A 23,917-nucleotide genomic window follows, 5' to 3' on the forward strand; every position below is an offset into this window, starting at 1 on the left:
CCTCTGGAAAGTGGGAATAATGTAACTAGGTGATCGCAAAGGGCACAACTGAACAATTCTCCATACTGATGGTGCATCAGATTAAAAATGCCCAGGCCTCCTTCATCCAGGGCTGAGTGTTCCTCAGGGTAGAGCCTGGAGATAGGAAATTCAAATTCCTGAGGAGCAGCATCTGGCACAACCCCCCCCTCCCCCCCTCCCCCGGGCTTACTGTCACTCTCAGGAAGAAATCATCACCCTTTATTTCCTTCAACCAGGAAAAGAGCTCTCCAGGACATATACCTTGAAGCCCCCACAAAGTGACCATGGAGGTAAAAATCTCAACCACCTCAGTGTCCAGTGCATGACCATAGCCTGGTACATGGCTAAGGCTTTCAAGGACCACCCAGAGCCTTAGAAAGCTTCCCAGCCCGGAGGTTAGGAGGCTTGGGGCTCTGGTTCAGCTTTAACTGGAATTCGGCGTGTGACCTTGGACAAGTCTGGTGAACTCTGAGGGCTGGTGTAGGGTTCAGAAGCTGCGGGCTCCTCAGGGTGGGGGCTGCTCAGAGAAGATGGGACTCCTGGGTCCACAGGCTGGGGCTCTTCATCAGATTCAGCATCTTCCCCTGGCTCAAGCCCTGCCAGCCTTTTGCTGGCCTCCCACAGCCGATGGGCTGCCCGGTCGTCTCTGGCGGCTGGGTGCACCTCTTCCACATGGCAGTTGGCAAAGTATCTCCCACTGAGGGGCTCAATGCCCTCCTGCAGAGCGCAGTACAGAGGTGTCTGGGCACCCCCTCGTGGTGCCCGCAGCACCAGCCAAGCCAGTGGGCACAAAAGTGGGCGTAGCCATCTGGGAACGTGGCGTAGGAACAACTCTGAGTTGACGGGACCTGGGAACAGGAAGAAAGGAAGGAGAGGGAGAAGAGTGGGTAAGGGCTCATGGTAAAAGCAGCAAGAACGGGGTTAGAAGGGAGGAGGGAACAGAGTCCAATTCCAGGGGAACCAGGGTAAGATTTACCAGGCATTCAGGGCCCCACAAGCCAAGCTAACTCATTTCTTTTTCTTTTTTTTTTTTTTTTTTTTTTTTTTTTTTGTCTTTTTAGGGCCACACCTGTGGCATAAGGAAGTTCCCAGACTAGGGGTCAAATTGGAGCCACAGCAACTGCCAGATCCACGCCTCAACTGCAACCTACACCACAGCTCATGGCAACGCAGGATCCCTAACCCACTGAGCAAGGCCAGGAATCGAACCTGCATCCTCATGGATTCTAGTTGAGTTCCTTAACTGCTAAGCCACAATAGGAACTCCCAACATAACTCATTTCTAACAGCAAGCTGCCTCTTCTCCGTCCAAACTCCTTATAAATCCTCATCTTCCAGATTTTGCTTATGCTGTGTCTCTAGCCTGGAACAATTCTGTCTCTCTCCACCTTTTCTACTAGCTCAAGTCCTGTTCTTCTGTTTAAACATCAAACATTTATTCACACCTATTGTAGACCAGCCCCTGTTTTGGATATTAGAGCTATGGAGTATAGTAAAGGTTAGCTGTAATTACTATTGTCTCATTATAATTATTAATATGTCTTATGCAATGACTGTCTGAAATGCAATACGGGAGAGAGGAGTTCTCGTTGTGGCACAGTGGAAATGAATCCTACTAGGAACCAAGAGGTTGCGGGTTCGATCCCTAGCCTTGCTCAATGGGTTAAAGATCTGGTGTTGCCATGAGCTGTGGTGTAGGTCGCAGACGCGGCTCGGATGTGATGTTGCTGTGGCTGTGGTGCAGGCTGGCAGCTGTAGCTCTGATTCGACCCCTAGCCTGAGAACCTCCATATGCTGTGGGTGTGGCCCTAAAAAGCAAAAAAAAAAAAAAAAAAAGGGTGGGGGAAGAGTTCCCTGGTGGCCTAGTGGTTAAGGATTTGGCGTTGTCACTGCTATGGCTTGGTTCCATCCCTAGCCTAAGGAAATTCTGCATGCTGTGGGCATGGCCAAAACCAAAATTTAAAAATAAATTCATGGGAGTTCCCGTCGTGGCGCAGTGGTTAACGAATCTGACTAGGAACCATGAGATTGCGGGTTCGGTCCCTGCCCTTGCTCAGTGGGTTAACGATCCGGCATTGCCGTGAGCTGTGGTGTAGGTTGCAGACGTGGCTCGGATCCCGCGTTGCTGTGGCTCTGGCATAGGCCGGTGGCTACAGCTCCGATTCGACCCCTAGCCTGAGAACCTTCATATGCCGTGGGAGCGGCCCAAGAAATAGCTATAAAAAAGACAAAAAAAATAAATAAATAAATTCATGATGGTAATATGTGTAGGGCAGATCTTGTTATCCTGTAACCTGTTCCCTAAAGGCAAGGATGAGGTTATTCATCAGTGAAATGATTCAGATTATAAGACAAAATGCTTACAGTGGCCGCTCAGACCCTAGGTGACCCAGCCCATGTCTATATGTCATGTCTTGCCACTCTCTCCCTCTTACTCTGTTCCAGACACACCAGGCTCCCTGTTCTTTCTCAAACACTTCTGCCTCAGGACCTTTGCACTGGCTGTTCTTTTACTCTTCTCCCCAGAAAGCCTCATGGCTTATTTTCTCATTTCCTTGAGTCTCTTCTCAAATGTCACCTTTTCAGATGTCTTCCTTGACTGCCACAGATAAGATAGCTTCCCCTCTCCTATCATTTCTTATTTCCTTTTATTTTTTCTTCTTTTTACAGCCACACTTGTGGTATATGGAAGTTCTCAGGGCTACGGGTCAAATAGAAGCTGTGCTGCCAGCCGACACCACAGCCACAGCCATGCCAGCTATGAGTTGCATCTGCAACCTACACCACAGCTCACAGCAATGCCGGATCCGTAACTGATTGAGTGAGGCCAGGGATGGAACATGCATCCTCACAGACACTATGTTGGCTTCCTAGCCTGCTGAGCCACAACAGGAGCTCCTTATTCCCCCGTTTTATCCTTCCCCATAGCACTTTATCACCACCTGTCATTGTGTATATTTATTTATTAGCTGTCTTCTTCTCTAAAGTACAATGTAAGCTCTACAAGGATAAGGTCTTTTTTTTTTTTTTTTTTTTTTTTTTTTTTGGTCTTTTTGCCTTTTCTAGGGCTGCTCCCATGGCATATGGAGGTTCCCAGGCTAGGGGTCGAATCGGAGCTGTAGCCACCTGCCTACACCAGAGCCACAGCAACGCGGGATCCGAGCCACGTCTGCAACCTACACCATAGCTCACAGCAACGCCAGATCGTTAACCCACTGAGCAAGGGCAGGAACCGAACCCGCAACCTCATGGTTCCTAGTCAGATTCGTTAACCACTGCGCCACCACGGGAACTCCTCTTTGTTTTTTTCATTGCTACATCCCCTGCACTGAGATTAATGCCAGAAACATAGGTCCTCAATAAATGTTTCCTGAATGCATGAACCAACACCATCATTATCATGTTATAGTCCGTTCAGTCATATAGATGGCTCCTGGGGTGAGAACCTGGCCTTATTCATGGCCATACCCTACTCCGTAGTCAGCATCCAAGCCTGTGGTGTGAGAGGAAGAACTCAGCAATGAACAGGTCCCTCCTTGGACCAGGCTTCCTTCCTGCTCTGAGATTCTGTTGCTCAGTGAGAAGCTGGGGGAGTACCGGGTGGGGCAAGGATGAAAGAGGGGGAATCAAAACAAAGCAGAGCAGTTTGAGAGCCAGGTCTCACCTGGGTGGGCTGCATAGCAGGTGACGCCAGTGCCCTCAAGCTGAGTGGCAAGCTCCCTGGTAAACAGTACATTGGCCAGCTTACTATCTGCATATGCCCGCAGCTCCTGCCGCCAGCCTACCACTGGGCGGTCCAGGCGTGTGAAGTCGAGGCGGCCTCGCCGGTGAGCAGCCGAGGACACCACCACCACGCGGCTGGGGGCGCATGTCTTCAGCCGGGGCAGCAGCAGGTGTGTCAGCAGAAAGGGGCCGACGTGGTTCACTCGCAACAGCAGGTTAAAGGGCTCGCGGGTCCGGCCACAGGAACTGATCCCTGGGACAGTGGAACACGGCTAGGTGTGAGTAACTGCTCCAGAGGGACTCCCAGAGGCCTTGGTGTCTCCCATGTGAGATGGCGGTAGGGGGTATCCTTCCCACATGTCCATTGGGCCCCGGAAAACCCTGGCTGGAGGGGTCAGCTGCCCCTGGCCACCCACTGCCCCCCTGCACGGCCTGCTGCCCCTCACCGGCATTGTGGATGAGGATGTCCAGCCGTGGCTCAGAGCTCAGGAAGGCAGTGGCAAAGGCCCTCACGGAGGCCAGACTGGCCAAGTCCAAGGCCATGAAGATGACCTCATTGTTCCCACTTTCCTGTGGAGTGGCAAGGGCTGGGCTGTCATATGCATCCCTCTCCCCAAGCGGCAAATTCTGAGAGTCCAACCGCTCCTACAACTAAGATCTGCCCCATGCATTAGAATGTAGTGGATATGTGCGTGGACACTGGATGCGAATCTTTTTTTTTTACGGCTGCACCTGCAGCATATGGAAGTTCCCAGGCTAGGGGTCAAATTAGAGCTGCAGCTGCCGGCCTACGTTACAGCCACCGCAACATGGGGATCCCAGCCGTGTCTGCAACCTATGCCACAGCTCGCAGCAACGCTGGATCCCTGACCAACTGAGAGAGGCCAGGGATCGAAACTGCGTTTTCATGGATACTAGTCAGATTTGTTTCTGCCATGCCTCAACAGGAACTCCTTTCTTTTTTCTTTTTTTTTTAATGGCCGCACTGGTGTCATATGGAAGTTCCCAAGCCAGGGATCGAATCCGAGCTGCAGCTGTTGCAACGCTGGATCTTTAAACCCGCTGCACCTCCCAGGGATCAAACCCACACCTCTGCAGCAACCTGAGCTGTTGCAGTAGGATACATAATCCACTGTGCCATAGCGGGAACTCCTGGATGCAAATCTTGACTTTTCCTCCTACTAGAGTGTGTCCTTGAGCAAGATACTTAATCTTTCTGAGCCTTAGTTTTCTGTAAAATGGAAATAATAATATAGTATTTACAGTTATTGTGAGGATTAAATGAGTTACTGTATTTAAAATCTTTAGAACAGTGCTTGGCACGCAGTCAGCACCGTATAGGCACGTGCTATTATTATTATCATACCCTCTGCCCATTATTGTTTACCCTAAAATCTACAACAGACTCCCTGCTGGCCTCCAGCCCACTCTTGTCTCCTCTAAACCAGGTACCACACAGCCACCAAGGGCTTCATTCCAATAGGCTATTCTGACCGTCCAGACCCCGCTGGGGACCCTCATTGGATCTTCACTGCCCATTCTAAAAAAATACGATTCCAGTAAGGTCTATAAGGGCCCTCAGAACCTGGACCTGGCTTATAGGGTTTAGCCCCTTCATTCTGCCCCTTTTCCTCATATTCTGTGCTCCGGCTTCCCTTTTAATCAGTTGCTTAAATCTGATCAATTACTTGCCTCAGGGCCTTTGCATATGCTGTTCCCTTTCTGACTGTCTTTCATTAATGTAACTCCTACCAATCCTTAAATGTCTTAGAACAGCAATTACAGGTGCCGCTTCGCTGTGTGACCAGAGCACTTCTGCAGCCCCACTTCGGCACTTGGTGGACTGAGCCGCATTCTCTTCTCAGAGGCTGGATTTCCGGGCGCTGCTCTATGCACCCCTGCGTTCTCCGTGTGCCTGTCCTCTCTTCACCGTCCCGCCCAGCGCTAACCTCCCTTACCTGGCGGAGGTCGAAGGCGGCCGCCTCGCCGCGCTCCCGGCTCCGGCAGGCCAGCACCACGCGCGCTCCCCGGCGCGCCAGCTCCAGCGCCGTCATCTTCCCGATGCCGCTATTGGCGCCTGCGGAGGGCGGAGGAGAGCCGAGCTGAGCCCGCGGGCCTCCGCCCGCGCCGTCCCGGCCTCCCCGCTCCCTTTCCCCGCCCGCTGGCGCTCACCCGTGACCACGGCCGTGCGGCCCCGCAGGCTGGCGATGCCGCGGCACGGCGGGGCCTTCACCAGGTTGTAGTAGACAAGCACGTAGGCGCCCAGCAGCAGCCCCACGCCCAGCAGCAGCGCCTCCATGCTGGCCGCGCCTCCGGGTTCCCGGCCAGGCCCGGAGCCGCCCTGGATCGCCGCCCGGGGGATGCCGGTTCGCCCCCCCTCGGGCCTGGAAGGCGCGAGGCACTCCTCCACCTCGCGGAGGCGGAGGCGGGTAGGAGGTAGGGCAGGGGTGTGTGTGCGTGCCCCGGGAGCGCCTCCTTGGCGTGCGTCTGCGTCCTCTTGGTGCGTGCTTGTACGAAAACCTAGGTGCATGCGTGTATTTGGGGCTGGGAGCGCCCTCTAGGTACGTACCTGCATCCCAAGTGAGGGTGTGAATGACTTTTTGGTGTGTAATGTGCCCCTGGGTCCTGGGATCGCCCTTTAAGTTGTGTGTGTGCCTCTCGATCCTCTGTGTGCCCAAGGGAGCACCTTGTAGGTGTGTATAGTTGTGGGTCTTGGGAGTGCCCTCTAGGTGTGTGTCTGTGTGAGCTCCTTTTATGTGACTGTGCCCATGTGAGCCTTGAGCCTCTCCAGGTATGTGCGTGTATAGGTAGTCTGTTGACCGTGTGCTTGAACGAACATCTCTTTCACATGCTGCCGTACTTTGGGTTGGGCTTTGCAGCTGAAGGCTCCTAAGAGGACTAACTGGGTGTGCGAGCCCTCTGGGTGTCAGTATGTAGCAGTAGCCCTTCCCATCTAGAGGGGAGTGGGTACATGAATGCTGTTTCTGAGGCGTCCAGTCCTGGATGCTTTGCCCTCTGTAAAAAGGTCTGTCAATTCCTTATCCTCAAATTCAGCCCTCAGCTTCTAGGATTCCTCTCAGAGACCAGAGAGATGATACAATGTGTTCAGGGTGGCATCACCAATTAAGGGCTGTCAGGATCCACTCATTCATTTGCTGTCTGTCTCCCTGCCTCTGCCCCCACCACCTCCCATTTCTGAAGGGAAGTGGGAAGAGAGTGTTAATAACATCTGTTATCTGACCTTCAGGAGGAAATTTGCCTCCAGAATGCTACTCAGAGGTGGTACAAATAGGTCAAGAAGCTCCATCACTGAATGGAAGAAGTGCATATGATGGCAAGGTGGGCGGGGAGAGCTAGGGAGCCCTGGGTAAGGATATCGCAGGCAAAGTGACTTGCCAGGAGAAAGGAGAAATCCAGTACGACTTAGCACGCGTTGTGTGGCCCATACAGCGTGCCCAGTGGTGCAGTTAGCCTTGGAAATATCAAGCAGATCAATGTGTTTCTGCCCAAAGGGAGTTCATTAGGGCAGGGGGAAGAGTCATGGAGACAAAGCTAGACAGACCTTGGATTCCAGGGGAAGTTTCCTATTTAGCTGCACTGTGGATTCAGGGTTCAAGTGTTGGTGCTGTGGGATGAAGGTAGGGTTGGAGTATTAATGAGGTAAATGGATGGACTGTCCACCCCCCAGGCAAAATCCTAATATACAAACAAGTACCAAGTACTCTTAACAGTGCATACACACTGAGGTGTTCCCTAAGGAGTAGGAGATGGTCCTCAGGAAAAATTTTTTCAGGGAGTTCCAGTGGGTGGCCCAGTGGGTTGAGGATCCAGAGTTGTCATTTCTGTGGTTTGGGTTTGATCTCTCCGGCCTGGGAACTTCTGCATGCTGCAGGCATGGCCAAAAGAAAAAAAAAAAAAAATTAAGGGTATACATCTTCTGATGCGGAACTGCCATTGTAAAGTTGTGATTGCATCACACTACTTATGGCACGGCTGGATCTAGAGACTGAATTTCTTTCTTTTTTTTTGGTTTTTTGGGCCACACTCACAGCATGTTGGAGGTTCCCGGGCTAGGGGTCGAATCAGAGCTACAGCTGCCAGCCTACACCAGAGCCACAGCAACGTCAGATTCGAGCCAAGTCTGCGAGCTATGCCACAGCTCATGGCAACGCCGGATCCTTAACCCACTGAGCGAGGCCAGGGATCAAACCTGCGTCCTCATGGATGCTAATCAGATTCGTTTCTGCTGAACCATGACAGGAACTCCAAGAGACTGAATTTCTTTTACTTCATGCTCTTCAAAGACATGTGAATCAACAAACTGCTCCACACTAGACTCTAAGCTTCAAGAGGCAGGGTCACATCTGCTCTATTGACTGCTCACCCCAAGTGACCCAGACCAAGACTCAAGTCCTGGAGGAGGATGAACTCGAGCGCCACTTGAATAAATTAATGAATTGCTCCACTCCCAGCCAGAGCTGAGGGGAAAAGGACAAAACAAGGTAGGACTTCTCCCAGAACAGATGGATGAAATCTGATAGCAAACTGGGACCAAAGGCAGCCCCAACTCCTTTGGTTAAAGCTTCTGGACCAGAATGCCAGGGTCCTGTGGCAGCTTCTGTCCTAATGTCTTGGTTTGGGAGCAGGGATCTGCACTCTTGGACTCTTGCAGAACCTGATGTCAAAAGACCGGAGCCCTCTGAACTCCCTCAAGTCGCCCACAAAGCCCCTTTGCGGATGCCCCCCAGCCTCCTCTCCCTCCCTCCCACTTCACTTTTCTCCAGCACCTCCCTCTCCTAACTTCCCATGGGGACAGAGTATCTGGGAATGAGACTTCCTCAATGAGGCCTCAGAGAAGGGCCCCTCTAAGGGTGATGACAGGTAGGACAGACAGGCAGAAAACATAATTTGAAGTATTTTTGTTTTTTTATATACAGAATACAGGAAAGTTTCTGTAAAGTCTAAAACATTACAATTACTATGTACATCAGTACTAGTTGTGGGGGGAGGGAGGAGAGGAGGGAGCCAGGGATGGGAGGAGCAGGAGAGAAGTGGCAAGAGAACAAAAAAAGGAGACAAAACAGGTTTACGACAAAAACGTTTTTGCTACAATAGACAATTTGAAGAAAACGCTCTACCACATGTAGTACTGTACACAGTTTTTAAAAACATTGAAAAAATGTCATCACTAGATGTATTTACACAAAATCCAAATACACTTTTCCTTATTTGAAATAAAATAGATGGACAGCCAGAAAAAGAATTCATTTCTCATTTGTCCATAATACACAGTAGCTACCTGTAGTGCAACTGCTGCAGAAAGGGAAAAGAACCCGGAGGGTGGGAACCATAGGAGGAGGGTGGGTAGCGATCTTTATTAAATAAAACAATGATATTGTATAGATTTTGCTGTATGAAAACTGTATTTTTTTCTTTTAATATAAAACTATTGTCACTGCCACAAAATAGAACAAGTTTCTGATTATTTTACAACGGCGGGCGAGGGGGAGGGAGCAGAAGGTGGGTGGGGAGCGGTTCTGTGTTGGAGGAAGTGTCCAGACCATCGGCCTTCCCCTCCCTGCCCACGCTGTTCCTCAGCTCGGTCAGCCGCTTTCCCATGAAATGTTGAGTACAAATATATGTGCAAATGCCCCCTAGAACTTGAGAAAAGAAAAAGGATTTTTAAAAAACAGTCAAAAGGTTTTCTTCATTTCATGCAAAGATTGTAGTTGAAGGGTTTCTGGTGGAGTATAGAAAAAACCCAGGCTTGGTTTGTGTACATTTTTGCATTGCAGGAGTCTTGGGTTGGGTGGACAGGCAGGTGACGTGGCCGCCAGTCCTAGGGAACGGAGTTGGAGCGCAGCACAGGGCCCTGGTGGGGCTTGAGAGAGAGCTTCTCGGCCAAGACCCCATCCTGCAGCAGGCTGGCATCTCCTTTGGGCTGTTTGGTCGCAAACTCAGTGATGCTGAAGACAAACTGCAGGCACCCCAGCTTGATGTAGCTGCCGTGGTGCAGTAAGGCCGTGCCTTCCCAGCCAGCCCCACTGCCCCCAATCAAGCTCGAGCTGCTGGCTTTGCAGTTGCAGGGTCTCCGCTGTGGGCCCTGGGCCTGGGAGCTCATCATGGCTGCCTCCTCACTTGGCTCTTCGTCTTGTTTCTGGTGCCGGCGGCGCCCTGCGGAAAAGGGAGAGGTCACAAGAGAGGAACAGGGAGCAGCCAACCAGTCTGGGCCGCCTGCCAGGGGTGGGACCCCGTACCTCCCCATGTCAGATGCTGTGGGACTCAGGGGTGAGGGACACTCTGAAGTCCCCTGGTAGGTGGGTGCACCCATGCGGGCGCACAGCACATGCTCCTCTGCGGCCTTTCCTGGGCCCAGGAGCAAGGAGAAGCTGGACAATGGGGCCAGGAAAGCAAGAGACAGCAGGTCGCTGGCAGCAAGCCAGAGCCACCCTGACTGAGGCATGAGAGGATGTGTCCCAAAACGGCAGGCCCTGTGGCCACAGGCCTCTGTTCCCACTTACTGATGACACTCTGCACTTTGGCAACAATACTGCTTGGGGGGGTTGGCGGGGTCTTCTCAGAGAAGTCACATGAATACAGCACGTTGTCCACCGTCGTCCCGTGCTCACTGTAGTTTAACAGCTCATAATGTTTGGTATTCTGAGGAGGAGGAGGGAAGATAAGATGTGTGGTCTGCTGCGTGGGGCCCGGGCTAAGGGGAGAGAGGACACATGGAGAAGGCTGTGCTGCTCTACCTGGGGAGCGCCCTCTTTCGTCCCCAGGCCCCCTTCCCTGTCCCCTTCAAATGGGCCTCAAGACTTACCTCCTCGGGGAAGCTGTCCGTCCTAGACAAGCCCTCCCCGCCCCCCAGCACTGGCTCCTGGTGAAATAACTTTCACTGACGCAGAACGATGATGCCCATGAAACTCACAGGGACCCGCCCGGAGGGCTTGGCTCCTTCCATGCTGCCCCCACCCCCTGCCAACTGAGCCTGCTGACCAACCTCAGCAGAAATGGGAGCCCTGATCCTGAGGAGCAGGCGGCCATGTACGATGCCCATTCACATCAAGACTCTTCTCCAGGAAGGACAGGGAGGGAAGGAAAGGACTGGAGCTTGGCCCCTGCCCCTCACTCCCAGGCACTGAACAAAAAACCCCAGCGCCTAGGATAGGCCTCAGGTTGGAAGAGCTCTCTCCCACTCCATCTCCACCCCTCACCTCATCGTAGAATATGCAGGCGTGTTTCCCGGACACGTAGTTACAGTGACCATAGTTTGTAAGGCACACGTCCATGTCAGCTCCTGCAAGGTGGCAGGAGAAAAGGAAGGCAGAGAACAGACTGTAAGGTGTATGGGTGGGGGAGCTAAGCGGGGAGGGCGTTAGCTTCTAGACAGGCATTTAAGGGACAACAGGTAGCTCAGGGCCCATAAATCACATCGTCTGAAAGAAAGCGGGGTTTCCAGGCTGAGGGTTCCTCTGTCCCTCTGCACAAGATGTAGGGCTTAGTGCAGATTAAATATGTGCAAGCCCCATTGCTTTGTCAAAGATCTCCAGGGACCAACACATTTGCCCTCTCCTCAGGCATTCCCTGCAGTGTTTTTTTTTTGTCTTTTTAGGGCTGCACCTGAGGCATATGGAAATTACCAGGCTAAGGGGCAAACCTGAGCTATAGCTGCCAGCCTACGTGACAGCCACGGCAAGGCCAGATCTGAGCTGTGTCTGTGACCTACACCGCAGCTCATGGCAATGACAGATACTCTAACCCACTGAGCAAGGCCAGGGATTGAACCCACTTCCTCAGGGATACTAGTCGGGTTCATTACCCCTGAGCCACAACGGGAACTCCATCCTGTGGTGTTTAAAATGCCTCAATGAGGAGTTCCCGTCGTGGCGCAGTGGTTAACGAATCCAACTAGGAACCATGAGGTTGTGGGTTCGGTCCCTGCCCTTGCTCAGTGGGTTAACGATCCGGCGTTGCCGTGAGCTGTGGTGTAGGTTGTAGACGCGGCTCGGATCCCGCGTTGCTGTGGCTCTGGCGTAGGCCGGTGGCTACAGCTCCGTTCAACTCCTAGCCTGGCAACCTCCATATGCCGCGGGAGCGGCCCAAGAAATAGCAACAACAAAAGACAAAAAGACAAAAAAAAAAAAAAAAAAGCCTCAATGAGGAGTTCCCATGGTGGCTCAGCGGGTTAAGAACCCAAATAGTATCCACGAGAATATGGGTTTGATCCCTGGCCTTGCTCAGTGGGTAAAAGTATCTGTCATTGCCATGAACTGTAGCACAGGCTGGGGATGCAGCTTGGATCTGGTGTTGCTGTGGCTGTGGTGTAAGCCAGAGGCTATGGCTCCAATTCAATCCCATATTCCGTGGGTGTGGCCCTTAAAAAAAAAAAAAAAAAAAGATAGAATGCCTCACTGAGCAGCAGTCAGAACTGACTTTCAGCTCTCCAGATGCCATACTGGGCACAAGGCAAAAGGACCTGAGGCAGGGAAGACAAACAGCTGAGAGTTACCTTTCTTGGTCCCTGTCCAGACACCTGCTGGTTAAACCAGTGAGCCCTGAAGGGTGCCTCCCTCCTCCCTTCTAGCCTCTATGGGTGAAGGTATCCATCTTTAAGCTCACCTGTCCCGATGTAGAGGGTTCGATAGCACATGTTCACAGCTCCTCCCAACCCTAAGAGGGGGTAGAACACAGCTCGGGCCTGTACCTCCCTTCTCTGCACTACAAGGCAAACACAGGGATGTGATCATTCAGAAACAGAACCTGGGACCCAAACACGCATCAACAGAACCTGTGCTCAAACACAAACCAAAAGGACCTGGACCTCTGGCTCATGGTCTGGAGAAGATAATCCCATTGCATGAATCATCTCTCCAAACACACATCTGACACTGTGCTGTTTCAGGGGGAGGCTTTCTCTCCCCACTTACAGCATTTCCCACATGGGGTAATAAGAAGGACCATTTTTGAAGATGGCCATATAATTCAAGGACGATAATACTGGGAGCTCTTGGGCTGTTGGGTGGTTTATCAGAGATATTACAACAGATACTATAGGAAGGTTGTGCAAAAAAACCCAGAAAGCACAGACCAATGTTTCTCTCAGTTTAAATATGAATCACCTAGGGACCCTGCGTAGATTCTGATTCCATAGGCGTGAGGTGCAGCCTGAGCTCTGCAATTCTAACAAGCTCTTAGGTGATGCTGATGCTACTGGTCCGAGGACCACACTTCTAAACAGCAAGGCTTTTAATGGCTAATCCTCAAGAAGATACCCTAAGCAGAGTTAACCTTTTGGGAAGAATTTCCAGGAGGCTAGCCCAACTGTTATTGTTTCTAACCTTAAACTTGAAAAAGTACCTTTTGGGAAACCCTTCTAATTCAAATACTTGAAAGGAATTGAGCAGAAAACACACCACATATACCCAAAGGCACTCATAGCTGCTTTCTGTGTCCCCAAGTGGATGTGTATGAAAGAGTCACAGCAGACTTTCCCGAGTCTGATCTGAAAGCTGTGGCTGCCATCTTTTTTCTGCTTTCTGAGAAAAGAAACCATGGTGCTTCATTAAGCCCAGTAAAGGCAGACAGGGAGGACGGGAAGACTGAAAGCTGAGATTCCCCACGGAGGGGAGACGGCTGTTCACACATGCAGAGGGGAGCTCTAACGGTGGGCTGTGGTGGCAGATGTGGGCACACGCACCTTCTGTGTGGTGGCCTCCAGAAGCCAGCGGATGTGCCCCGACACTGCCCGGTGAAGCTTGGACCCGGGAGGGGAAAAGCTGATGTATTCTCTGCAAGGCCAGAAACTTGATCAGCTTCTCATCCAGCATATTTATCTCGATTTCTATTAACCAAAGAAAAAGATTAAAAAAAAGCAGCTGAGGAGGAAATGGAAGGTGGAAGGAGGTGAGGGTCAGACAGCAAATATTTCAGCAATCCTAAAATTAAGCCAAATGATGTTTCCCAAACCAGAGTACAAAGCGGTACAAAGATCTGGAGCCGAGCATCTCACTAGGCATGTGCAATGCGAGGCCCTAACACGGCCTGTGCAGACACCTCCCCAGTGAGGTAAAGTGGCCCTAGAAAGGTGAAGACAGAGCACTTGCCTGCCCGTGGGGAGGGCCCAGATGTCTGATACAGAGGCGTGGAGTTTCCACCCTCCCACTGTTCATAGTGATCCTGGCCTGCCCGGTTCTCCCTGATTTCGCGGGTTTCTCACAGATGAGGTCCCTATTTTGGGGGTGAGGCTCCTCCTGGTCTTATTCTTCAAGCCCAAGTGATCTGCCTAAAATGCCTTTCTTCTCTTCTCACTGGTTCCACTTGGCTCTGATTATGTGTGTATGCATGTGCACAAGGCAGAAACTCAAGGGGCTTTCTTTCCTATCCCACCGCCCAGCCCTCTGAGACCCCACAGCCCTCTGGCCCTTTTCAATGAGCTGAATGCTGCACAGGGGCAGCACCTTCACCATGGCAGCTGGTGGTGGAGCAGCAGCTCGCTCACTCACCTCCATTGACATCCATAAATGCTCGAAGTGAGTTGGTGAGGTCCACCATGGCAGTAGAGTTGGCTGGGAAAGAGGGTACGGTTAAAGCGCTTCCTATGGATAACGTGCCGGGGCTGACCTTGCCATCTGGGGACGGAGCAGGAAGACTGTTACTTACGTCGCCTCAGGGAAACCCACCGGTCCAATCCCCCACTGCCGAGATAGGTCTGGATTTCGGACCCAAGGTGATGTTCCCTTCTTGATTCTCACCCCATAGGCTCTGGAACTCCTAGAGCTAAAAACGTGTGGTGAGGAAGGGCAGGTGGAACGACAATGCACCCGGGCACGCAGGAGTCTCCAGAGCACCAAGAACCAGTGAAACCTACTGCTCTGGGGAACATGGTGGGACAGCTTCATTCTCTGGGCCATGACTACCTCCCTGCTGCCTCTACTCACTCAAATAAGTGATGCCTGCCTCCGCAATTCCTGGGTACTGAAGCAGAACTCACGGGGTGCAAAATCTACCTAGGTTGGTGTTGACAGAGAAACAGGAAAAGAGCCTGAGAGTAGGGGCCATCCTGGGACCAGGGGCCCCCATGCAGAGAAGTCACAGTCACCTGGTTACCGAGACTCCCAGCTGACTAGGAGGCCAGCTTCAGTTCAGTCGGGAGAGACCACAGGGGGTTCCAGCAGCATCTGAAACCTGGTTCAGATGCTGGCATCAGCAACCTTGAGGTCCTGAATGCTGACTGGGGACAGCTGAAAGAGCGGGTCCATACCAGGCCAGTTATGGATAAAGGGACTGCCTTTTGGCATGTGGCCTGAGGGCAAACATTTGGGCCAGACCAATCTCTGTGGGCATCCCACTCTGCGTACCCTCAAAGGCAGTGTTATTTTATATCCCTAATTTCCCTGACATGGAAATTCCTTCAAAATGAGCCAGTGCAGAGGATCTGGATCAGGTGTGGGTCAAGAAGCACTGAGGCCATAGCCCAGAACCACAGGCTGAGCGCAGGGCTCCAGAGAGCATGCTGCTTTCCTCTAAGGTGATGGAACCAAACAGGCAGGAGACTAAGTCTGGAAGGGGTGGAAAGGTGGAGTCAGGAGACCCAGGCTGTCTTTATAATCCTGCTCTGACTTGGCAGGCCACCTTACGCAATTACCACTTTAGCTTTCAGAGCCTACGCAGTCCTGCCTATAAAACAGGGACAAGTTAACATGTACTTTCTCTTCTATCACAGAATTGGGGCGGGGGGGGCGGTGTGGAGGACAAATAATAGAGATCAGAGTCCTCCGAAATATTCACAGGGATATGAGTGTTTTTTTGAATCTTAAGTCTTACTTGCCAGGAAGAACATGAAATGGTGAGCAGCACTCACCTGATGATGGCGCTGGTGAGCAGAATCGTTGGTTGGCGCCAGTGGCCAAGATACCATCTCCTGCTGCTTGGGGGGGAGTGAGCACCCGGGTGGCATTTGGGGGTGAGCCCAGTGGCCTTGAATCTGTCAACGGAGGTCCTATCTGTGATTGGACAGTCTTTCTTTGCAAAGTGCTGGTGTTCTCGATGCTGGCACAAGAGCTGGGAATGGAAGGGGGTAGGCTTGGGACAGGAACCAAACTCCTCTGGGGGCAAGAGCTGGGGCCAGTGGCATTCTCTGTCTTCACAATGATGCCGACGGTGTGGTTCTGAAGCCCCCCAGCTGCTGGTGGCGTGAGGGGCCGGGGCCAGCCTTGCCGGTGTGAGAGGCCAGGTAGGGGGGTGTTGGCGCCTGGAAGTCGCCGGGGGTCCGTGGAATCAGTGGGGCTGCTGTAGAGGTGTGGGCCATTGGCTTTCACCTCTGTGTTCACTGGCCCGTTGGCAGTCCCACAGGGGGCTTTCTTGGATTTTTCCGCACAAGAACTGCAGCTGATGTCCTCTAGGGTTGGGGGTTGGTGGGGTGGAGAGCAGCTCAGGGAATTCTGGGTGCTAAGCCCTGAGGGGCAGGAGAGGGGGTAGTGGGAAGGTGTAGGTGCCTTGTCAGCTGTTTGCAGGGAGTTGGTGATTGAGCTGTCAGTCACAATAACAGGCTTAATATCAGCCTTCTCTGTCTGTTCAGAGTCCCAATGCGAAGGCATCTGCTTAGCAGATAAATGTTTCAATATGCTGCACTGGAGCGCAACAACACTACAGAGCCACTGCAACGGAAGGAGAGGAGAGGAGAGGAGGGTGAGAGGCCTGGGAGGCGCTGGTCCTTCCTGCCACAGCGGCCAGGGCTACAGCAGAGCTGACAAGCACTGTTTCCGAGGTCCCATCGCGAATGCCCAGGAAGGGTGTGCTTGATTCCTGAGAGATTCCATTTCCATTCCCAAGCAAGGCTTGTTGGTATACTCGGCAGGCAACACCCTGGTCTGCAGAGCTTGGAATTCCCATTCTGACTCTGCCCCTAAGGCTCACCTTGTCACCAATACAGGGCAAGTACCCAAGCACCTGCTGTGTCCAGCACTGTCACCTAACCTCTCTATAGGTCTACTCATCTCCTTCTACAGGACAGATGTGCCCGTCTCATAGCACACAGGGGGACTGATGGAGAGAAGACCAGTTGACTCTGTCGTTTTTACTTGCCTCAGGATCTGGGCCAGAGGTTCTGTCTGGAATATTCAACTGGGGGTGGGGAACACTGGGGTCGCGGAGGGTGGGGTTGCAGAAGATGGGGGTGGGGATGACTTCCAGTACAGCTGCGGCAAGGTGGAAAGAAGAGTGGATTTGGAATCCCAGCCCTGACTTCACTCACCTCTTGCTGCTCTGCCTGGGTGGCTAAGTGCTCAGAGTTCAAAAGGTGCGTCTGTGATTCCTCAGGGATCCCATTGCAGATCAGCTCCCCATCCCGAATGGCCGCAGGTGCAATGAGAGGGGGTGGAAACTGGTACTGAGACTTTATAGCGTCGGGAACCTGTTTAGGATAGACAGGAGGAAGGAGAGGGAGATGGTGCCAACATGTCCAGCTGCTTCTGCCCTGACCATGCCCTTCTGCTGTTTGTAGCGCTGATGCCCAAAGAAAAACCATCCTCTCTGGTGTCCACTGAGGACAAGGAGGCTCATCAGGCTGCTACTGCTTTGTACCCTCATCTCTTTGACTGTGACACACACACACACACACACACACACACAGCTTGAGAAGGCGCAGAACTGGGAACAGCAGCCACGCCTACTGCTTTTCTTCATCAAGTTCTAAGGCCTGTGGAAATCAGGCCTTCTGGCATGCTGCCTTCTGCTTTGGCCTAAAAAGGCTAAGAGTGACACTGGACAGGGCTTCAGAGTGGTATTCTAGGCTCTTAGTGTTTGGCATCAAGTTTGGGAGGTGAGTGAGCTTATCTGAGAGATAAAAAGTTAAATGAGGTCACAGTCACGACGGAAATGCTCAGCATGACACCTGGCTCATGACGGGCATTCAATCAATGTCCGTTTTCTTCATTCATTCACTCATGACTCATGAAACAACTGAAGACCTCTTTGTTCCACAAAGACAGAAGACACACTCTGAATCATACCACGTAAGAAAGAGAGCCACACAAACAAAGAGTCATTCATCCATTCAACCAACATTTATTGAGCACCTCCTGAGTCTGGGCACTGGCCAAGTGCTAGAGATCCAGAGATGAACAAAACTTCAGCCTTGCCCTCAAGGAGCTCACAGTCTACTGGGGAGATAAACACAGAAACATCACGATACAACGTAATGGGTCCTAGAATATAGGCATGTCTAGGAAGCTATAAAAACCATTCAGGAGAGTGCTTATTTCTGTCTTGGGAGCAGGAGTTTGCGATTAGGGAAGAGTTCATAGGAAGGCAGGATCTGAACTGAGACTTGGAAGTTGGAGGAAGTTTTAGGCAGACAAAGGAAACTAAAGGTAGGGGAGCAGCATATAAGGCACAGAGATGTGAAAGCACTTGGTGGACTTGGAAAACATCTGAGAATCAACAGATTTGGTGACCAAGTCCTTATGGAGGATAAGGGAAGAAGAGCTGCAAATGGTTCACACGATTTTGGTTTGAGGGACTGTGTAGAGATTGCTGTCCTTCACTGAAACAAGAAATACAAGAGGAAGAGAGCAAATTTAGAGACAGAAGACTTTTGGTTTCGGTCAGCTGAGACTGAGGTGTCTGTGGGATGGGCAGGCAGATGAGAATCTGCTTCGTATGCCAGCTATGAGGATAAAGGCCAGGAATGTGGAATTGAGAGTCATTACCAGTAACAGTGGGGCTGATGCCCTGGGCTCGTCTGGGAAGGGGGAGGAACGGAGTAGTAGGCTAGTCTAAGGCTGCCCGTGGGGATGAGGAACCCTCAGCAAAGACACAAAGGTCTCAAGCTGATTTTGCCTGCATTGCTATACATCAAGGATGAAGGCCAACGTTCTAGGACAGAGCTGGAATAGTTCTCTACCTGTTCTCTGGTGCCACAGTCCTCATTTCACTCTCAGTAAGAACAAAATGCTTTTCAGGTAACTTGTCCCCAAGAAGAGGAAAACATTTAAAAAAGCGGAGGAGGAGTTCCCGTCGTGGCGCAGTGGTTAACGAATCCGACTAGGAACCATGAGGTTGCGGGTTCGATCCCTGCCCTTGCTCAGTGGGTTAACGATCCGGCGTTGCCGTGAGCTGTGGTGTAGGTTGTAGACGCGGCTCGGATCCCGCGTTGCTGTGGCCCTGGCGTAGGCCGGTGGCTACAGCTCCGATTCAACCCCTAGCCTGGGAACCTCCATATGCCGCGGGAGCGGCCCAAGAAATAGCAACAATAACAACAACAACAACAACAAAAAAGACAATAGACAAAAGACAAAAAAAAAAAAAAAAAAAAAGCGGAGGAGCCATCATAAAACAACAGGATTTTGTCAAGTTCCCCTGGCCTGTTCACTTCAGTAGCCAAGCTTTCCACCAGATCTACATGGTGAGGCACACAGTCTAGATTGCTTGCAGATGTTTAACTAAGGTACGAGGCAGGCCACCTCCGTTACACTCTACCCTCAAGCGAACACCTTCATCTAATTTTGGAAAACTGGTGTTTCCACTGAAGTATAAATATTTACACAGTTAAGCGTCTGTTATACAATTTTCAACAGTTAACATCTTGCCAGTGCTGACACCCAATGGAAGTGATAGCAGTGGTGTGAGTGATTTTAAAGTATGATTGCCACCAAGTGGCCGTATTTGAGAACTGCTGGTTTTCACTGGCACATAGCACATGACTGCCTGCAGGATTACTTCAAAAGAGAAAAATTAAGTTCACAAATGGGTATACAGTGTTGCACTCTCTAGGTTTAATGAATGAGATCGAACAGTTTATGAGACAGCCTCAATACTACCAAATGCTTTTTTGGGGGGCCATGTCCATAGCACGTTGAACCTGGTAAGGGGCTGAACCTGTGCCACAGCAGAGACCCAAGAAATAGCAGTGACAATGTCGGACCCTTAACTGCTAAGGCACCAGGGAACTTGCCCAAATGCTTTTCTTTTCTTTTCTTTTTTTCTTGGGGCTGCACCTGCAGCATGGGGAAGTTCCCAGGCTAGGGGTCAAATTGGAGCTGTAGCTGCCAGCCTACACCACAAAGCAACACCATATCCAAGCCATGTGTGTGACCTACACCACAGTTCACAGATCCTTAACCCGCCCAGTGAGGCCAGGAATCAAACCTGTATCCTCACAGATACTAGTTGGGTTCGTTACTGGTGAGCCACAACAGGAACTCCTCCAAATGGTTTTCAGTGAAGGAACTACCCCTGTCAACCATTGTGGACACACTTTAGTAACTGTGGAATGCATATAAATGTTAGGTGACACCAGTGTCACAACTTTTGGGTACTGGTGATGTATTAATAGCAGCGCAGAAAAATGGACAGCTCCTCACTGTCACTCACCAGACAGCTTGGGGAAAGAGGCCACCTAACAGAAACAGATGGAGTGAGTGCCAGGCGAGGGGCAGGAGCAGCAGAGCACATCTAAGTTTGGTAGGAGGGGCTACCGGGCACTCACTTACCCTTAGAGAGCTAGAAACCTGGCCGTGTTTGAAGGCCTACTTCACAATCCTGACCTCCATCCTCGAGTATTACAGTGAGGTCACACACACTATTGCTAAGACACCACGGACAAATCTCAGGGGCTTCAGGCTCCCCATCTAAAACCAGGACAAAATCCTCTGTCTACCTCATGAAGGCAATCAGAGACCACCACCCTGCCTGCACCAGGCGGTGACTCACCTTCAAGCTTCTTCTTTTGACTGACTGGAGCACGCGGCGATTAGGAGGGTGCTTCTTGTGGATTCGGTTGAGGAAGTCCACTTTGACGACGTGCTGTGAAATGGTGTCCTGGAAACGGTCAAACACCTGGCACCGATTGCTCAGCGTCATGTTCTTCTGGTTCAGCTAGGGACAGAGCAGACATACTCCCGCGGTGAAGCTCAAAAGCCATCTCCCTCCCAACTAACTCTATTCTCTATGTTTAAAAAACAGAAGCCTTAGCCAAATGGGCTCCTTCCATGAGGCGCTGGCATGTCAACACGCCTGTCAGAGGCCAGGGAACATGGATGAGATGTTCTCCCTCAGCCCTGCCCCGTCCATCAAGGGAAAACTGGTTATGTTCCTACTCCTTAGAGGCGCTTGAGGGGGACAGAAATAGGGAATGAGCCAAGAAGTGCCCCTCCAAACTCAGCCTCCAACAGTCTTCTACCCAGCTCACAGGTTTCAGAGGGGATGGAGGCCTTGGCCCTAGAGAGCTCCAGACTCCCTTCCTAGCAAGGGACCCTCTCCCACCAGAATCCTGTATCTCCTGCCCCATTCCTCCTCTGTGGTACCGGGGAGCATTACTGAACCCATCTGGGTATCACAGCCTTGCTCCAAAGCAGGCAGAAAACCTTGGACTGCTCTCAGAAGCCAAAGGGAGGGAAGAAAAGTTCCTGCAGCAGCGTACAGAAGGCATAAAGAAACGATGCCTCTTCTTCTCCTCCACATCTGGTCCCCTACACTTTAAAAGATCTGTGCAGCAGCTTCCTAATTAGGAAATTAGGAAAAACTCCTAAGTGGCTAATAAAAAAAATCACCAAATTAGTAATTTCTCATCTGCTGGAAAGCCGCTCTTACAGATTCATATTTGGGTAGACTGCTCATGGTTGTTTTTTTTCCAGAAGGAGGCAAAACAACATGCACACTGAGTCTTGAGAGAGAGGCTGCCTCCTACATAAACCTTTCTGAGCAGTATTCACCAAAAGAAGAGGGCCAAGCAAACATTTTCTTCCTTATGTGCAAGTCTATAACTCAAGATCCTCTTGGTGCAAAGTGGGGAGCACACTGTCACGCTGAAGGGCAGCAGTCATTCCATGGTTATCACCATTTGATAGACAACGTCTTAAGCAATGACCTTTTTTATTTGGAAAGATCGCTCTTTAAGTGGGAGCTGCTCCGCCTGAAGCCCTCTCCCATTCAACCTTCTGAGTGACCCTGCTTATCAGGAAATGTCCTAAACCTATTTTAGAGATAGCAAATTACAGTTCTATTGTAGTCCCAGGAAGGAATCTGGAAAATGTAACCAAGCCTCCCGGGAGATAAGGTAATAACAGCACCCTCATACCATTCACTCACTCACTCATTCATTCAACAACTTACTGAACACATATTATGTGCCATGACAAGGTCTTTGTAAACAAAGTAAGAGAAAGGCAAGAGCCTCAATTGGTGCCTAGGACACATAAGGTGTTCAATAAATGGTTGACTGTCTAGAATCTGCCTCAATTCTTCAATTCTCCAGTGCTCTGAAGTTACTGGGCAGTTAACTGCCAGTGCTATGAGAATAAACATTTTAGAACTTTCTTAGTTTGTTCCCTCTAAAAATAAGAAGCAGGAAAAGAAGGAAGCAACTACTGTGTGAGCATTTATTTCTATAAGATTGGATCTAATACATTCCCCCTTTTAGGGCTATAATATCAACCGCTCCATTCATTACAGAGGAAAGTATTCATGGACAACCAAGTGCGAGTGGGTTAAGTCTGCCCGTGCAGCTGAAACAAAGCACTGTGGGAAAAAGCAAAATGCACAGCTGAGGCATGTCAAAGCAATCAGAGCTGAGGAGGATGGTCTGCAGAAGCCAGCATATCTGAGAGATTTAAAGTGAACTCTGGTACAAAACTGACGGTACTCTGCTTTCTACTCTACCAGTCCACGCCCCAGCTGTGCCCACAGAGGACTGAAGGACGCTGCTGCACTTACCACCACATGTTCGATGTGATTCGGACACATCCATCTGCCGAGGGGCATGGCAGTGAGCGGTGGCTCGAGGCAGTCCATGTGGAACAGGAGGGGGCAATAGTCACACTGGATAAGAGGGGCCACACGACAACTCCTGCAAAAAAGACATGTCGGCCATTTCTATGGTAAGGTGGGAGAATTCCACCAGACTCTACCCTGTGGAACAGCTTCCCTCTCTCAATGCTAGCAATGTTCTCCCATATTCTCCTTCGCAATGATCGTTACAGTCACTATTAGGAAGACGGATGAAGCTGGGGGCTTCCACCAGGCTCCTCGTTATTCTCTCTTCTAAGAGGAATGTGTCTTACAGAGAAGAGAATGTTTGTTTGGAGTTTGGCTAAAGCGGCTGTCAGAGCAGGAGCGATCAAGGCTCAGTACCCACTGGGGGAAGACAGTCAACCCTGCTCTGTTCTTTCTACGCCTTTAAAGAAAGCAAAGACTTCATTAAAAAAAAAAGAAAATCATTAGCAACCTTTCTCGAGTCTAGTACTACAACAAGTAAAGATTTCTCTTCTGCAATGAAGGACTCAGCAAAACTGATAACCAAAAAGGTTGATTTTGAAAATGATTTTGTAACGCATTTATGTAATCACAGTTCAAGGGAGGGGGTGTAAGCCAATGCCAATTATGGTTTGTAACTACCACACCTGAGCTGTGCAGGTGCAATGGAGGCACAGTCTGGGCCCAGCTTAGAGTCCTGCTGCTCTGCGGTCTAATTCCCAACAGCTTTGGCTGTGGAACATTTCTTTTGATAGCTTTTTTCTCCTGCTATCCTTCCCTTCTAATACACCCAAGCCAACAAGTTCAGCTCCCGTAACTGAAGCAGCTGGTTCCTGTCACTGAGGAGAACCTATTTGAAGGAAACCAGTATCCCAGGGAAGCTACAACTGGGGCAGCCTAGAGGCTGTTGGAAGTCATCCAGTCTGATACATACTAGCCACTATGATACCTGTACTTCGTTCATTCATTTGTTTATTTATTGGCCATGCCCATGGCATACGAAGTTCCCAGGCTAGGGAGCAAACCCACGCCACAGCAGTGGCCCAAGCTGCTGTAGTACAACGCCAGATCCTGAACCCGCTGCATCACAAGGGAACTCCTACACTACTTTTAAACTTACTTTCAGTGCTTTAAAAATTATTTGCCTTTTCCAGGGATGTATGTCTCTGCTGGCCAGAGTTCTTCCTGTCGGCTAGTCTAAATATCTCATGCTTCAATTTAAGTTCAACTCCTCTCATTCTAGCCTCTATAAACACAATTTACAGGAATTCCTTTTCGGCACAGCGGGTTAAAGGATCTGGTGTAGTCAATGCAGTGGCTTCGGTCACTGCTGTGGAGGGGATTCAATCCCTGGCCTGGAAACCTCCACATGCTGTGGCCAAAACAGAACAAATATCACAGTTTACAGTACTTGTGCATC

The 23,917-nt window shown here is 50.8% G+C and overlaps 2 protein-coding genes across 25 annotated transcripts in view; both read right to left on the reverse strand.

The window, feature by feature from the left end:
- Positions 1 to 219: 219 nt before the first annotated feature.
- DHRS13 (dehydrogenase/reductase 13) lies at positions 220 to 6,289 on the reverse strand. The gene is made up of 5 exons (XM_021067495.2): positions 5,917 to 6,289; positions 5,703 to 5,821; positions 4,191 to 4,314; positions 3,686 to 3,997; positions 220 to 869 (listed from the first exon to the last, which is right to left on the reverse strand). Exons 1-5 carry the CDS (start codon positions 6,272 to 6,274, stop codon positions 418 to 420), a joined length of 1,365 nt encoding a protein of 454 aa, XP_020923154.2. The 5' UTR covers positions 6,275 to 6,289; the 3' UTR covers positions 220 to 417.
- A 2,362-nt stretch (positions 6,290 to 8,651) lies between these two features.
- PHF12 (PHD finger protein 12) overlaps positions 8,652 to 23,917 on the reverse strand; it is a 45,267-nt gene continuing 30,001 nt past the window's right edge. For 16 of the 24 annotated variants that reach the window (XM_084985447.1, XM_084985459.1, XM_005656997.4 and 13 more), the window contains 10 exons: positions 22,459 to 22,591; positions 20,458 to 20,622; positions 17,000 to 17,158; positions 15,608 to 16,403; positions 14,250 to 14,375; positions 13,445 to 13,588; positions 12,367 to 12,465; positions 10,962 to 11,044; positions 10,266 to 10,404; positions 8,652 to 9,918 (listed from right to left, as the gene is read on the reverse strand). In XM_084985447.1, the coding sequence (XP_084841573.1) occupies positions 9,584 to 9,918; positions 10,266 to 10,404; positions 10,962 to 11,044; positions 12,367 to 12,465; positions 13,445 to 13,588; positions 14,250 to 14,375; positions 15,608 to 16,403; positions 17,000 to 17,158; positions 20,458 to 20,622; positions 22,459 to 22,591 (2,179 nt within the window). In that variant the 3' untranslated portion in view covers positions 8,652 to 9,583. Of the gene's footprint in view, positions 9,919 to 10,265; positions 10,457 to 10,961; positions 11,045 to 12,366; positions 12,466 to 13,444; positions 13,589 to 14,249; positions 14,932 to 15,607; positions 16,404 to 16,999; positions 17,159 to 20,457; positions 20,623 to 22,458; positions 22,592 to 23,917 lie in introns of those variants that run through there. The other 8 variants (XR_014821504.1, XR_014821506.1, XR_014821505.1 and 5 more) reach the window with 5 other exon arrangements.

This window comes from Sus scrofa, chromosome 12 (genome assembly GCF_054392235.1).
Source record: "Sus scrofa isolate SSC_HxYL_T2T_F1_AM1 chromosome 12, Sscrofa_HxYL_maternal_Yorkshire_Landrace_v2.0, whole genome shotgun sequence".
Classification (NCBI taxonomy): domain Eukaryota; kingdom Metazoa; phylum Chordata; class Mammalia; order Artiodactyla; family Suidae; genus Sus; species Sus scrofa.

Coding starts and splice junctions, on each gene's coding strand:
- DHRS13 (XM_021067495.2), bottom strand. CDS start 6,274: ATGCACCTAGGTTTTCGTACAAGCACGCACCAAGAGGACGCAGACGCA. Junction 3,998..4,190: donor CATCCTCATCCACAATGCCG/GTGAGGGGCAGC, acceptor CCACTGTCCCAG/GGATCAGTTCCTGTGGCCGG. Junction 870..3,685: donor CTGCTATGCAGCCCACCCAG/GTGAGACCTGGC, acceptor TCCTGTTCCCAG/GTCCCGTCAACTCAGAGTTG.